This window comes from Clupea harengus, chromosome 12 (genome assembly GCF_900700415.2).
Source record: "Clupea harengus chromosome 12, Ch_v2.0.2, whole genome shotgun sequence".
Taxonomy (NCBI): Eukaryota; Metazoa; Chordata; class Actinopteri; order Clupeiformes; family Clupeidae; genus Clupea; species Clupea harengus.
This window is the reverse complement of record NC_045163.1, coordinates 19920490-19936895: the sequence shown is the minus strand read 5'-3', so window position 1 is coordinate 19936895 and position 16406 is coordinate 19920490. Positions and strand designations below refer to the sequence as shown.

General features: G+C 43.6%; 1 protein-coding gene across 1 annotated transcript in view; it reads right to left on the bottom strand.

Moving 5' to 3' along the window:
* Positions 1-3048: 3048 nt before the first annotated feature.
* The window catches only part of celf4 (CUGBP, Elav-like family member 4), an 88665-nt gene continuing 75307 nt past the window's right edge, over positions 3049-16406 (bottom strand). The window contains 15 exon segments of the mRNA XM_031577440.2: positions 3049-3212; positions 4532-4726; positions 7335-7478; positions 9631-9653; positions 9655-9703; positions 11019-11081; positions 12462-12465; positions 12787-12842; positions 12845-12880; positions 14012-14161; positions 14453-14492; positions 14494-14592; positions 15474-15539; positions 15956-16096; positions 16343-16406. The exon segment at positions 16343-16406 is cut by the window's right edge and continues 16 nt beyond it. Coding sequence (XP_031433300.1) covers positions 4599-4726; positions 7335-7478; positions 9631-9653; positions 9655-9703; positions 11019-11081; positions 12462-12465; positions 12787-12842; positions 12845-12880; positions 14012-14161; positions 14453-14492; positions 14494-14592; positions 15474-15539; positions 15956-16096; positions 16343-16406 — 1063 coding nt within the window. The 3' untranslated portion in view covers positions 3049-3212; positions 4532-4598.

Below are 16406 nucleotides of genomic sequence, written 5' to 3'. Positions count from 1 at the left end.
TTGCCTAAAATTGGCTAGAATTGACATCATGTACAGTATATGCCCTGTTTACCACAAATATTCATCTTCCAAAATGTACGTTTTTTTTAGTTAGTTGTTGTTTTTGTCTTTAAATAATCATTAATTCAACCCATTAGCCAGCAAGTGTGGCCTAATGTAAGTTGTACTGAAGTTGTTTTCTGTTATTTATAAGTTGAAAGTTAAGGTTTTGGAGGGAAATGGGAAATCCCACATGATGTAATATGACCAAACCAACTCATGTGGGGTCTTAAATTTAGCATAAACTATATCTATAACAATGATACTACACATTTGCACATGACAATACTGTGGCTGCAACCCACCACATGAGACATGCTTGCTATAAGAACTTGAGTATGATTTCAGCAGTGATACTGAGAGGCAGAATTTAAAACAGAGAATACTGTCAGAGACAGGCCTGAAAGTCAAAACAAAGGAAATAAAAGATATTGATCCTGTCATAGTTGTGAGGTATGAATGATTTGTGAGACATTCTTGGAGTGATCTCTGCAATGTCACTCTGGCAGGAAAGTGTGAAACAGGAAGTGCAAGATAAAGCAATGAGAGGGGTTGATAATATGCAGGTGCTTAAAAACCTCTCACCATCCTGTTCTTCCACTATCTAGAGTATCGTTTGGCAGGACTTTCAAACACCTCCCTTTTTCTTGGTAACTGCGGAAGCAATCAGCCATGCAACACCTGCAAACCTCCTGGGCCCACCTAAGCCATTCGTCAGGCAATGCTCAGCGATCAGTGAAAGTCAAAATTCGAATCCACATGAACCTCCCCCCCCCCCCCCCCCCCCCCCCCCCCCCCCCCCCCCCCCCCCCCCCCTATCAATACACCCTTCCTCTGATTTCATGCTGTGGAACTTCCCATAGACCCAAGCACATAGCTTCAACTACTTCCTCATTCTGAGCTATGTGCTAATTTAGCGTCAAGCTAATCCGGTGATGAGCAGTTGGCTCCCTCTCTGGGTGGCTCCTGTAAACATACTGCTTGGGTGGAGTCTGTTGTTGTAAATACTTTTTGTGAGCAGAAAACGGAACTTAATGCCCTGTTCGTGTTCAGTGTCACCATAGACCTATGTGACAGCTAAAAAAAGGCTCAAGGCTTTGAGTGCCAGGCGAGAGAATATCCTACATTAGATGCTAGCTAACTATTAGGCTTAATCGTTTTTTTTTTTGTGTGTTTTTTTTTTGTCTTTATTTTTAATTTTTTTTGCAGCTCTGTTTGGACTAGATTGTTGCCGTAGCGGGCTTGACATCAAGTTAACGGAAGCTGCGTGTGACGCTAACGAACACAGTGTTTGCATGTCACGTTATCAGGCCTACAGTCTTAGCGCACCCAGGAGAGACCCAAATGATAACCATCACGTCTGACTTCCCGCTTTTACAAGAGCACTGGTCGTGAGTTTGTGTGTTTTGTATGTATACTGTATGCATGTGTGTTTGACACCCTGTGTGTATGTTTTTTTTTTGGTGTGTGTATGTGTGTGCATGTGTTCACTGTGTGTACGTCAAGTCTACTTGGCAAAAGAGGCAGATATGCTTAGGATATTGTGTAAAGTCTTTTCTCTCGAAAGGAAAGAAGTCGAAAAAGGAGAAATATCCTGATTCTCGAGCCTGACTCTCTTCAAGTCTTCTTAATAAGAAGAGGCCTTTTTTGCGATTTTTTTTCTTTGAAGTAGCATATACAGTTATATACATATACAGTAATAATATACACACTTGTCCCGTGTGCGTTGGCATATATGTTGTCATCAGAGAGAGGAATGCCTGCTGAGTGGGAGCTGCCAGGTGTGTGACTCTTCCCAGGGTTAAGACCAAGCAGAGCAGTGCTTCAGACTCCAGCTAAAATCTACAAAAAAGTACAGCTCTACCTAATCGAATAGCCGTTTTTCTAGATATATACACACATATATAAATATATGCATATAAATACATATATGGGTTTCAGGATTAATATCCATGTATCCATATATATATGTGTGTTATCGTACACGTCAGTATATATATGAATACATTTTTTAGCTTGAATGTTTTCGCTATACATATATATCTATATGTACTGTAAATATAAAGGAGTTTGTATATTTCAAACTGTTTAGCGGTGGTTTCTTAACTACAAGGTTAGGATGTGCAGATATAAAAGGTAAGGCTGCGACAGCAACAACCCTCCCCATGCACCCCCGCCTCCTGGACAGGAGGAGGAACAAACAAACCAAAAAAAATCCAGAGAAAAAAATAAATACTTTTTCATTTTTGTAGCAGTAAGTTGTAAACTAGCGAAGTGAGTGACCCACCACAGGGTCATCTGAAATAGTTTTGCCAGTATTCAAAAGCATATCAGCAATATATATATATGTATGTTTATACATATATTTATAGAGAGTCTACTTATACATTTTTTTTTCTTTAAATACAACTCTTTGAACTGATTGGCACAGCGAAAGAGATGCAGTGGTCCGACATATGTTACAGCTATGAGTCTTTTAGCAGTAAAAAGGCTTGGTCTTTTGGTCCCTAAACAACTAAGGAATGACAGGTAAGTCTCCCAGGGGGACTGTTGCTGTTGCTCTGGCAACCGTGGCCCCTGAAAACAGACAGGCACTCCAAGATAAAGATGGCCATCCCAGAAAAACGAAACAAAGTTTGTGTCCTGAATCGTCACCTCCTTCAAAATGTTCCCTCTTTCTCCAAAAAGTTTCTCATTTTTTCTCATTGTCTTCAACTTCTTCTAAAATTGTTAAAAAGAGTTTTTTTTTTCTCCTCACAAAGACAAACCCCAAGAGTAAAAGTCTATATCAGTTTTCTTAAAAGTTCATTTGTTTCTTTTTGCTTTCTTTTTCATTTCTTCATTAATTTATCTAGTTATTTTTTAAGTAATAATTCCATATGGTCCTATGAGATGGGTCTTCTCCAGGCAGATGGTGACAGATAGGGAAGGTCCTGGCGAGACCCAAAGCATCCTGGTTCTTGGGGGGTGGGGGGTGGGGAGGGGAGGGGAGGGGTTGGGGGTGTGGAGTCCTCTCTGGGGGCTGGCTCTCCATCATCCACGGTCAGCCCATCTCCATCTGAAGCTCAACTCCCCAGCACAATCTGGTCCTTTTTTTTTTGTTTGTTTGTTTTCTTTTGATGTCAACGACGTTTTTGTCATGTTGTCAACGTGTGGTCCAGCTCTACAAAAACCTGAAAGACAGTCAATCTGTCAGTCACTCAGTCTGTCATTACATCAATCAAACACAGGCATGTATGGCTTTCTGAATCCCCAGGAGTCTGGGGCTAGATTTCGGCATTTTGGTGACACATGTAGGTTCCACAAAAATGAAAAGTCACTTGTCTGAACGTCTTTTAAAAACTGTAGTTCTACTCAGTACGTTTTTGGCGTTTTTTCTCTTCTCTTCAGGCCCTACCTGCACCCCCTGCTCAGTTTTGTGAGCGCTGTTGTTGACATTTATCGAGTGCTGTCGTCGTCAGGTGCCAAAACAGAAAGGCGTCCCCTGGACGCCTCAGTGAGGGTGTAACAGCGCGATAACTCGGCCAAGTTAAGGGCATTAGCGGGGCGAAATAAATGGCTCCGCATCGATCCTCTATCACTGAGATGGAGGGCGCAGAGCAGCTAGAGAGATATGAGACATACGCATGCCAGCGAGCAGATTCATGCTTCTCCACCTGCCTCTGTCTGCCTCAGAGGACGACACCATGATGTCTGACTCCCCTTCCTTTACCCAGTGCTATCACTACAACAATTTGGATCACTTTACGTGTTCAGTTAGTAAAAAAAAAAATACATAACGAACACCTGTGTTCACAATGCTGCTGATTAAAGCTAATATTGCAACAAAAAAAAAATCAAAAATGTAAGCGTAAGCATCTGTAAGATTGGAAAGTTTGACTTCACGTTTTGTCCTCTTTTATTGGGTTGCTAAATGCTATTGAGACCTAAGTGGACTTGGCAGCAGACTGATCTGACTAAGTCAATTAAATCGGTGAATTAAAAGGTAAATGATGTGGTGCTATTCCTCTCTACCAACTACACAAAGCCAGGGGTTGTCACTCCTGTTTCCAGGAACCCTGAAAGCAGCAGGTTATAGGTGCCTGTCTTCTCTGCCATGCATGACGGAACTCATTACAATATTGTAAAAACCTTTAATTAGCAAAGACAAGTGAGCTACGTTAATAAAGTGCCGAGCATCAGTAAAAAAAAAATGATTAAAATAATCACGGCCGTTGAAATGATCTTGAGTGCTGAGTTGCAACAACACATCCTCAGTAAAACTCGCCTGTAAACTAATCTGTGTCACGATATTCACGAAATCCATAATGGTCTAAACCCACAACAGTGTTCCCTAATAGGACGCATGAAGATGAGTTTAGTGGGGTCCCTCCAAGACACTAAAAATATCCTGGGCTAGTGGTCCCGGGAGCTGGACTCAGAAACCCTTTCCCACATCATGCTGAGAGGTCCACTCTGGGATCCAGAACACAGAGGTGAATTTGAGCTTTACCTGTTGTTCCCTGTGCACAGCGGTGGAGCCCCGCCCCCAGGGTGGAGGGGCGGTGAGGGGGGCGGGGTTAATATGGGCGATTGGCGTCCTTCGGCCTCTTGAGCTGCACCTTCAGCCTCTTCATGCCGATCTGGAAGCCGTTCATGGACTGGATGGCAGCCTGGGCACTGCCTGGATTATCGAAGCTCACAAAGCCTATGTGAGGAATGATAGGAATGGAGGGAGAGAGAGAGGGAGAGAAAGAAAGGGGGAGAGAGAAGGAGAGAGAGAGAGAAAGTGAAAGAGAGAGATATGGAGACAGAAAAGGCACGAGAGGTTAGCACCAGATAGAAGAAATGGGGGACCAAGAAAGATGGAGACAGAATAAAGAGTTAGCAAATGGACAAAGGAGACAAAGAGAAGGAGAGAATGAGAGAATAAATGTCGGATGGACACAAAAGCGATGATCAGAAAGAGAGTAAGAAGATGGAGAGAGGGAGAGAGAGAGAGAGAGGGGCAGCAAACACAAGTTACTTTGGATTTCACACTAATCACTAGTACACACATCCATCGAACAAGCAGCATTAGGCAGTACACAGTCAACAACAGGTGAGATATGCAACAACAATGGCAATACAATATACAACATCAGATCATTAAAGCACAGCACAAATACTTAACATGCAAAACTACACCACCATTAACACAGCACACAGGGTCAACTAACATCACTTCAAAATGCTACTGAACTGGACCCATTTATCAGATTACACACAGGTCTTTTTTTTCTGACAAGGCCCACAGATATTTTGGTGAGATTGTATTGTGGGTCTATGTAGAAGAATAGCATATAGAGATATCTTTGGGCTAAATCTGGCAGATCTACAAATATGTTAGTAAAAGCAGCGCTATCCCTGCAAATGAAGTGAGAATTATGCACACAAAAAGAGACTAAATACATCTTAAAATGTGACATTTATGGCATGTTATATCAGGTTAAAGTTTCACACAATCTGGAAAAAAGCACACTTGGTAATCATCAGTAAAAAACAGCAAAGGCTTTTGTCAAGGTGTCAAGGATGTTGTGATGCTGTGGTCTGATGCAAGGGGCATACAACCCAAGTTCATGTGCTCTCCTACTTTAGCTTAGCATCAAACAGCACACGTCTGCAGCGTTGCTTTGTTCAATACAGTGAAGCCAAAGCCATAACCACTAATAAACGCTTGTGACATTTATTAATATAGTATTTTACATTATGGGTTGTGTATATCATAAAACAGTGACTATCCACATGATGTTATATACAGTTGAGCTTATGAGCAGACAAAATATATGAAAGGCACTCAATACACGCTGAAGAGAAGAGACTCATGGGAGGCCGTCCCTACGCTGCTATGCTCTACTCTCAGACGCTATTTCCTGATTTGCTGCGTGCGGTTGTCTCCCCGGGTTAGGACCCGACACGCGCAGCCCCGTATGAAACGGGGAGGTTGGACACAATTCCCTCGCTCGCTGTGAAATTGCCTGGAATGAGACTTTTCTTTGGTGGCATCATATCTCATTTCATGCCCAATTAGTGTCCGTTAACGAAATCTGCGAGATGATTTCCTGCACCTGATCTCTGGTTAATGGCTTTGTGCCGCTGCGGATGGAACGTCTAGAGGAGAAAAATACATGTTTGTTTTAAAGGGAGAGGGCTGGAAAGGAAGTCGGTAAGCGATGAAGAGGTGGAATGGTTTGCAATACCAGCATGCTGTAAACTTGCTGAGAGGAAAGACAAAAAAAAAAGCGCTAAAAATGATCCTGAAACAACTCCGTTCCTCCCGCCACTACTAATTCAAGCCTATTGTAATTTGAACGTAATAGCTGTTAATATTTATATGTAATTTGTTCGTCCCCTGGGTCGATAATACTTCATTGAGGCTGCGTGCTGGGTACGTTTAAGAGGATGGCTGCCTCAAGTATCAAACAGGCATGACATTAGTGTCAAAGCTGGGCAATTGCTTAGCGTTAAGGACATACTGCAAGTTGTCTTTTTATCACATCTAAAGATTTGTAGTCTGCCATTCCCATACATAAATGTATTTATAAGCTCCTATATTGTTTTTCAAAATATGCACATTCAGGTTAATCGAACAGTGAATCCTGACATCTTTATCAGAGCAAACCTAAATGGCCAGGGGTATACAAATGACACAACAAATTCCCTCCTGTCCACCTGCAAACTGCACATTACAAGGTTGCTGATGGGGCCTGATGCTGTGGAGACTATTATCACAAATCTGACACTACCTGTCTGTCACTCATGTCTGTGCCCAACCCTGTCATCACACTCTTTCGCTTGGCCCCATATAAATGCCTTTTTAGGACACTTTCCATGAGACAAGGAATCTTTTTATCTGTGGAAAAGGATTCAGGTAGAACCTTTATTTCAAAGGTTGTGTATTTTAAACGTTTTGATTTGGGAACCGTCCCCGTCCAAAAGAGTTCTATAAGAGTTTCTTGCTATGAGGGCCGAAGGCTTTAAAAAAAAAAAGTATTCTCAAAGACGGCCCTCATTACAGGGTTCTCAGCAGAACTATAAAAGTTTCTTCTATGGGGGCCAAGCAAAGAGTCTTCTCTGCAATAGTGCCCTGTCGGCTCCTGAGTACAAATGTCTGCGCTCGTCCAAACCGGCTGAGACGAGACGAGTTGAGGCCTGGCTGTGGTGAGGAAATGAGGTCAGTGGAGTCATTAGTGAGAGAGTAGTGATGGATCAAGAGTCAGAAGGAAGCTGTTACAGTTCTTTTTGTTTTGTTTAAGTGGCTTAGCATTTTTACCCACCAAAGCATTTACTTTGGTTTGTCGCGCGATCCACAAACACTTTGGAGGAGATGACATTACCGAAAGGCAGGAACATCTGCATGAGTTCGCCATCCCCAAACTCCTGAGGAAGGTGATAGATGAACAGGTTACAGCCCTCCGGCCCTGCAGAGGGGTGAGAGGGAGGGGAGAGAGGGAGGGGGAGAGAAGAAGAAAAAACAAGAACAGAGAGAGAGACAGAGAGAGAAAGATGAAAAGAGGAAGGAAGATTTGTCAGTATTGAAAATGCTAAATCTAAACCTCAAAAATAATAATAATATTAAAATAAAGTCAAGAAAATAACAAAAACTGAATTTATAGGCAATACCTGCAAAAAGGACCCAAGCACAGCAACATTTCTGGGATATAACCAAAAGCGGTTGGGCCTCTCACCCCCCAACACACAACATTAATACATAGCCTCTATTGATTGAAAAATGAAATGGTATGTTCCCCCATTGCATTAGTAGTAAGGGAGGGTGGGTACAGATCCCTCATGAAGTCGAGTGTCTGTGTGACTATCCCACTGGCTAAAGACATTAGCCCATCTCCTCAGAGGAAGTCAATGGGGGAGGCTACGCTAAGCGCTGATGGCTACTTAAGAAGGCCCTAAGAGGAAGCTTGTGCTAAAGCGCCGCCTGACACGAGGTATTAAGACGACTGGGCAACACTTTCAATTATAAACGCTCTCTTCATAATGCATTTAATATAAGCCTCTTAATAATACATTTCATGTTCCAACCCGTCTCACAATATATTTAATGTAGTAGGCGATGCCAGTGTATTGAGAGCAAACTCAGACCGACTCTAATGACTGGCCTGAGAAGGGGAAAAAAAAACCTCAGAAAGTTTTGAAAGCTTGCAGTTCCTATGCAGAGCAAGCCAAACGGTGATAAATTATTCTTTGAATTATCTTATCATCTCCAGCTGGGACAAAGGCAAATTAGATTGCGAGTAAAGGTAAACACAGTAATGCATATAACTAAGGGTAAATAGAATAATGTTCATTAAGAAATACCATAGCCATTGTTCACTCCTGTTATATAAGAACAGTTTGACAGAAATTTGCATGATAGAAAAATAATCTAAAGCATAAATCATATCAGTGAGGAGAGTGAATAAATGACCTTCTGGAGGGTAAGAGGGTATATGCTACGTGTAATAGGAATTTAAATCAAAGTGTTGGCTCTGGTTTGAAACAATAGAGAGGTGGCTCAAGAAGAAAGACGAGTAGAAGGAAAACATGCAAAGCGGACAGAATGGGTCATATTTGAAGTGCAGTTCTTGAGGCATTAACATGCTGATATCAGCCGTGTTCTTTTAAAGTTCTTGGAGAACAAAGGTCTAGTGGACCAAACGTACACAGAGTACACTCCCTCAAAAGAACCCAGAAATAAATTCAAGCAAACTTAAATTCTGTTAGAAATCGAGCAGTTTCTCTTCAAACTAGCAAGACCAGCTGTGTCGTCACATAAACTCCAGACGGTTTGCCCTCAGCCGTACTTTACTTTAAGTAGCTTCAGAGTCTATATAATTAAAACTTAAGCAACTGAATTGTTAAAATATACCTGTGATATGAACAGGTGCTGCTACACTATCCACTTAGGGGTGAGTAATAATACGTACTCCCATTGAGAAATACATTGTTATAAAACCTCAAATTGATTAGAATATTAATTAACTACTGACATTGGGCCTGAGGTCAATTCAAATAAGGTGAAACCACAGCCCTTGAATCAGAGCGTCACACATCTAATTCTGATGTCCTGAAAGATTGGCATGCTGGAACGAACACCTTGCTTTGTTCTACAGTTCCATAGAGGTCCGAGGCACACATGGCATCTCACATATTTCTTTTGCTCAATATTTATCTGAAGCTTCATAATGGTATGTCTGACATACTGCTGGCCATGCCTTTGTGAGTTCAAACAAAGGCTGGACATGCTTCCATGCATAAAGTATGTTCACCTGATCTGGAATAGGTTACTGTTGGAGTTTATGTGTGTGCATTGTGTTGCAATGTGCTTTTGTGTATGGTTACTGTGGTGTGTGTGTGTGTGTGTGTGTGTGTGTGTTTGTTTGCTGTGCTGTGTGTGTGTGTGGTGTGTGTGTGTGTGTGTGTGTGTGGTGTGTGTGTGGTTGTGTTTGTGTGTGGGTGTGGGCGTGTGTGCGTGTGGTGTGCGTGTGTGTGTGTGGTGTGTGTGTGTGTGTGTGTGTGTGGGTGTGTGGTGGGTGCGTGTGTGTGTGTGTGTGTGTGTGTGTGTGATGTCCGTCTCACCTTCTCTCTGTTGCTGTGGGATGAGGGAGGAGCTGGGGAAAGGCCTGGCTGATCTGACCGTATGCTGGGTAGGCTGCTGAGACACACATGTACAGAGGTCAGATTACACACACACACACACACACCAATCTCACCGCAAACACATAGACACACCCACACACACACACACACACACACACACACACACACACACACACACACACACACACACACACACAGAGCATTACATTTAAATTCAAGCTGTCAAACAGAACACAATGCATCTGAGTGGCTCTACACCATCCTTATTACCTGGGTGAAATGCTCCTATTCTTATCCATGGTGAACTGCATAACTCAGTCCACACAATAAGGAACAGATTTACTGACAAATGTTGTGTTTGCAGAACCTTTTACTCGAGGAAAATAAAATCCATAACATGGGCTGTAATTGCTCATGCTATTCATTTTGGATCAATACATGGCCATTGTGTAAGATGCTTTAGAAAAAAAAAAAAACAGATTTAATCTCAATAGGCAGAATTTCCACGTCCAAGCTATAGCCTTGTCAGTGATTTTTGGCTCACAATACTAATAGTTTGGGAACGCAATAGGTTTTAAATAACGATAGCAGCTATGTGTCATATAATCATTTATGTAAAATGGAATATTTGACACAAAAGTGGCCAGAAATATGAAATAATTCTGTCTGTTTTGTAGAGTATGTGTGTCTACAGATGTTTAAATGTGCGTGTGTGTGTGTGGTGTGGTGGTGTGTGAGTGAGAGAGAGAGATGTGGAGGCTTGATCAACGTGGCGTGGCAGTTGTAAAGTGCTTAGTTAGCATGGCTGATGCTTTAAAGCAGCACTGTGCTGTGTGAGTGAGCAGCCCCCAGAACCCCATCCCTCAGCCCCCCTGCCTCTGAGACCCGCCACTGATTACACACACAGTGTCACCTCTCAATCTACCACTCTCTCTCTCTCTCTCTCTCTCTCTCTCTCTCTCTCTCCCCTCTCTCTCTCTCTCTAGCTCTCTCTCTTTCTCTCTGTCTCTGTCTATGTATCTGTCTCTCTCTTGCTCTCTCTCTCTCTCTCTCTCTCTCTAGCTCTCTCTCTTTCTCTCTCTGTCTATTTTCTTTCTCTCTCTCTCTGTCTATGTATCTGTCTCCCTCTTGCTCTCTCTGTTGCTTTTTATTTCTTCCTGCGTTTCCGTCACGGCACTGTTCTCTCTCTCTCTCACTCACTCTCTCGTCCTCTCTCTGTCTCTATTCACTCTCTCTAAACTCTAAGTCATTCATTCTTTTCCTTTCAATCTGTCTCATTAAACACACACACACACACACACACACACACACACACACACACACACACACACACACACACACACATACACACACGGTGAGGAACAGACCTGCATACTGCTGAACTCCGGCATAAGCCTGCTGAAGGGGATCAGCTGCAGTTGGACTCTGAGCTGCAGAGAGAAAGAGGGAGTGGGAGGAGAGAAAGAGAGAGAAAGGGAGAGTGGGAGGAGAGAGAGAGGGAGAGAGATAGTGGGAGGAGGGAGAGAGAGAGTGCGACAGAAAATAGATAGAGGGAAAGAGAAAGGTGGAAGAAAAAAAGATGAGAAAGAATACAAACATGCGGCACACAAGGTGTGTTTGCTTTGACATCACGCACAAGCCATGGCCTAATGTCTGACTCTATCTCCCCTCTCACCCTCCTTCCCCTCTCTCTCTAACTCTTCTCTCTCTCTACATCCCTCCCTCTCCTCTCTCTCTTTCCCTTCTCCCCCACTTTCCTCTTCCTCTTCTCTCCCTCCGTCCACTCTCGTCCCTAGCCCCCCCCCCCCTCTCTTCCTCCCTCGCTTCCCCACACAATTAAGATCTCCGGCACAGCTCCGGTCTTCTTGCCAAAAGTTGCCTTTAGTGCTGCTCCAAACTTTCCAAAGGTACAGAGTGAGTGAGTGCAACGCAGGACAATATAAGCTCTGGCCCCACTCACAGCCCAATCAATCACAGCTCAGCCTCCACAGCTCACACCACACACACACACACACACACAGTATGACTTACAAGACATAAGTTCTTAGTTTCAGGCTTATTTAAGAGGCCTGTAACCCCCCCACACACCACCACCCACCATAGCGACACACACACACACAACACACACACACACACACATAACACACCACACACACACACACACCACACACACACACACACACACACACACACACACACACACACACACACACACACTCACAACACACGTTCAGCTGCACACCTTACTGAGACATCAGCCACTGCGCCAGGCTTTCAAGGCTCATTTAAGAGGCTTGTAACTTGATTCATTTTGCATTCACTCCCATTCATTTTTTATAAGGATTTAAGTATCTGGAAATTGGCACATCTGTTGGAGAAACTTTTTGACAACTATTTGCAAACCCTGTCACAGACTCTGGCACACACACACACACACACACACACACACACACACATATGCACACAATATTACACACACACACACACGCACACCCAAATGCACAATATTACACATATTTTAGAGGACAAGATCAGATTTTTTAGAGAGAAGATAAACATCTGTTCTATCTCCAAAGAAGGAAAGTGACCTCTGTGACCTCTGCCAACTGGATTGCCCTGCAGTGCCATTAGAGCATCTACACTACAGACATGACTATAGCAGTGCCATTAGAGCATCTACACTACAGACATGACTATAGCTTTTCTATTCAGACCACGCATAGAGTACATCAAGAGTACTCGAACACAGACAGATAAACTTTACTCCATTTTAACCATAACGCCGTTGGAACATTTTGATTTTGGCTCACCTTCCTAGAACTAAACACCAGATCTATGCAAGGAAAGCTAAACAGCATGCACACAGGGAAGACCACGTTAACACGACAAAACACTACCGCGCACACACACACTTAACAGCGTTACTCCATTTTTCAATTATTCATGCATTTACTTAGAGACACACATACACACACACACAACACACACAGGTGCCTCACTAATACACAAATACAACACTGCAAGGTCGCACTAACAGCCAGACAGGGGAAGCAAGGGGAATGTGGGGGTAGTTGGTCGGCGGGGGGGTATAATACATCAGGAGCAGACTTGGGTGGGGGGGGTGTTGTCTGATACCTTCAGAGAGGGGGACAGGAAACAGCTGCCCTGCACCCCAAAACAGCTGCGGGAGCCTTCTCCGAGTCCTCCCTAAACACCACCTCCTGCAAGACTGGAAGACAATCAGAAGAACACTCAGTGTGGCTCTCCTCTCCGGTGGCACAACCCAGGCGACGGCCAGACGCTCGGGCATGGTTGGCACATCATTGGCATGCAGACAGGCGGCCATAGGGCTGGCCCAAAGCGAAGGCCTGCATCCTGCTTGCTACACTCACACACCGCTCAGACAAAACATCTTCAAAGGACTGGGCTATGTTCAACATTTTCTGTGTCAGTCCGAGGAGACAATGATTGCTCACAAACACACACACACACACACACAAACACAATATGATGTAGCTTTGTTCTGTAACCTTGATTACAGTGTTGTGGAGGGTAATTCTGTCACCATGAATAATGAGATTTGTGTGTGTGTGAGTGTGTGTTTCCTAAATACGCATGTGTAACAAAAATGATGTGTGTAGTGTGAGGGTTGTTTCCAAGTGAAGTAGGCTATTATCACCACATAAGTTGTGTACACACAGTTATATAGACATGTGGATGTCAGTGTCCATGTCTTATTCAGGGTATGTATGTATGCATGTATGTATGCATGTATGTATGTATGTATGCATGTTTGTATGTATGTATGTATGTATGTATGTATGTATGTATGTATGTATGTATGTATGTATGTATGTATGTATGTATACATGTATGCATGTATGTATGTATGTATGCATGTATGTATGTATGTGCGTATGTCTGTATTTATGTACGTACGTACGTATGTATGTAGTATGCATGTATGTATGTATGCATGTATGTATGTATGTATGTATGTATGTATGTATGTATGTATGTATGTATGTATGTATGTATGTATGTATGTATGTATGTATGTATGCATGTATGTATGTATGTATGTATGTATGTATGTATGTGCGTATGTCTGTATTTATGTACGTACGTACGTATGTATGTAGTATGCATGTATGTATGTATGCATGTATGTATGTATGTATGTATGTATGTATGTATGTATGCACGTAAGTATGCACGTATGTATGTGCACACCTCATATTGTTGCATGCATAAATAAATTATTTTGCCCCATTGCTTACCTGCTCTTGGCCCTCCCAGCAATGTGTGTGTGAGAGTGTGTTTGTGCGTAAACGTGTGTGTGTGTGAGTGTGTGATTTACCTGGGTAGGGGTGTATGCCGTTGGTGAAGACCGCCTCAGCAGGGGGCTGTCCATTGGCCTGCTGGGGGAGGCCAGTGAAGCCGTTCACACTGATGGGGGAGGGGATGCTGGTCACCGTAGGAGCCGTGATACCTGGAGGAGTACTGCCACCTGAGGGGGACAATAGGACAGGTGAGACAAGGTATGTGCACTACTTTTGGCGGAGTGTGTGTGTGTGTGTGTGTGTGTTTGTGTGTGAGTATAGGCATACATCTGTGTGAGTCTGTTTTGCAACAAATCTGGATTTTCCCACATGTTGGTTAGTACACATCTGTGATCATATGCAAATGTTAGGTACACACTGTGTGTGTGTGTATGTGTTTGTGTGTGTGTGTGTGTGTGTGTGTGAATGCGTGTGTGTGTGTGTATGCTTGTGTGTGTGTGTGTGTGTGTGTGTTATACCTGACGTGGGGGTCATAGGGGCTCCTGGCATACCGTTGATTGGTGGCCATGTGTTGCATCTGAGCGGCAGCAAAGGCAGCCATGGGGCTCAGGTAGCCACCCTGCCCTACCGATGCCATCAGAGCGGCCTGCTGCTGCACCTGAGAGAGAGAGACAAGAAGAGGGAGAGAGAGAAGGAGAGAAGAAGAGAGAGAGAGAGAGAGAGAGAAGGAGAGAGAAAAGGAGACCGAGAGAGACAGAGAGAAGGATAGAGAGAGGGAGAGAGAATAGATAAATAAATACATATTTTTTAAATAGTCTCTCACTGGACTGCATTCATTATAATTATTTTCATATTATCTATCAGTAAGAAAGAATCTTAATAAGAATGAAAATAAAAACGGGCTGACGCAAGACAAAACAACACAACACAAAGCTAAAGGCCTGGGCCAAGTCTGCTCTCCCACTCCCGGCACTGCCGTGTGAGATCTGACGCATTTGACACTTTTCATAAAATAATCCTAAACAGCCTCCTCCTCTGCTGGAGCGTGTAAATGGACCTGTAAAGTCGACGCCCAGCGTGGCGTGGCGTGTTTATAGGACTGCTTTGTGGCTGTGTGCAGTAACGGAGCTCTCTGAGGGGGGGGGGGGGGGGGACCAGTGACCAGCAGCGTGGTGCTGATGGGAGCGATGATGCTCTCCCACTGGGTTACACTGAGAGGATATATGACAGCTCATCGCTTCCTTTTTTAGGGACTTTCATCTTGAATGCATGTGAGCTGCTTGTGATTCTATGATACTCTATACAGCATTCCACAGATAGTTGTTAACATATGAGGGCTTTATATAACAGTTATAACAGTTATAACAAGTAATAACACATGGAATAGCACACGTGCCCTGCATGATGCACAATTAAGCCCTTAACAGACACATTAAAGCAAAACTATGTAACAATTTAACACTTTTTGAGGTATGGTTTTATAGAACTCGTTTTGGTACCATCCTGAAATTCATATTAATAGCAAGGACAAATAAACACCTGTGTCTTTCCCACTAGCCATCCAGGATATGAGCTATGTAATTCTGTGTTCCAGGCTGGTACACCCTGCAAAAATTGAAGAAAAGCTTTCACAGCATGACATTGCTAGCTATACTGCCAATAGACATAAGTTAGTGTGTTGGCAAGCTTCTATCAGTGCCAACTGGGCTGTTGGTGGTATTTGCAAGGTATATGCATGTGGTTTAGGTAGTTAGCCTGCTAGTTTTGGAACAGAATGACTTATTACTGCATTAAGAAGTAGTGAGTGTAGTGGTTGTGTAAAGGTCTTCTGTCCTTGTAGCTGATGCACAGTAACACTGCTTGGTGCTTAAGCGTGCTGTTGATGAGGTTCTCCTCATAAATGACTGCAAAGAGGGAATCGAGAGGAGAAAGGTGTGGAGTGAGTGAGTGAGAGAGGGAGAGATGGAGGGATGGAGGGAGGGAGAGAGGGAGGTGCTGAGAGAGACAGAGAGAGGTCTTGCCTGCGCGTAGGCTCCGTAGGCGCCGAACTGCAGGGCCATGGGGTTAAAGATGCCCATCTGACCAGCCATCTGCTGCATGCGCCGGATGGTGCGCTCCTTATCAGTGTCTGCAAACTTCACCACCAGACTGGAGGAGGCGCCCTGATACACACAAAGACACACACACACGCACGCACGCACGCACGCACACACACACACACACACACACACACACACACACACGCACACGCACACGCACACACACACACACACATACAAGACAAGACACATGTTTTATATTTCACTGTCATTGCATGTGTAAAGCATTTTAACGTATGTTTGAAGTACACATGTACACAAACTCACATAAAGACACGCACTCGAACTTACACTTACACTTACACTTACAGGCATGGTCTGACTTCCATGCAAAGCAGTAATGGCTGCCTGAGCTTCAGCATGAGATGAATAC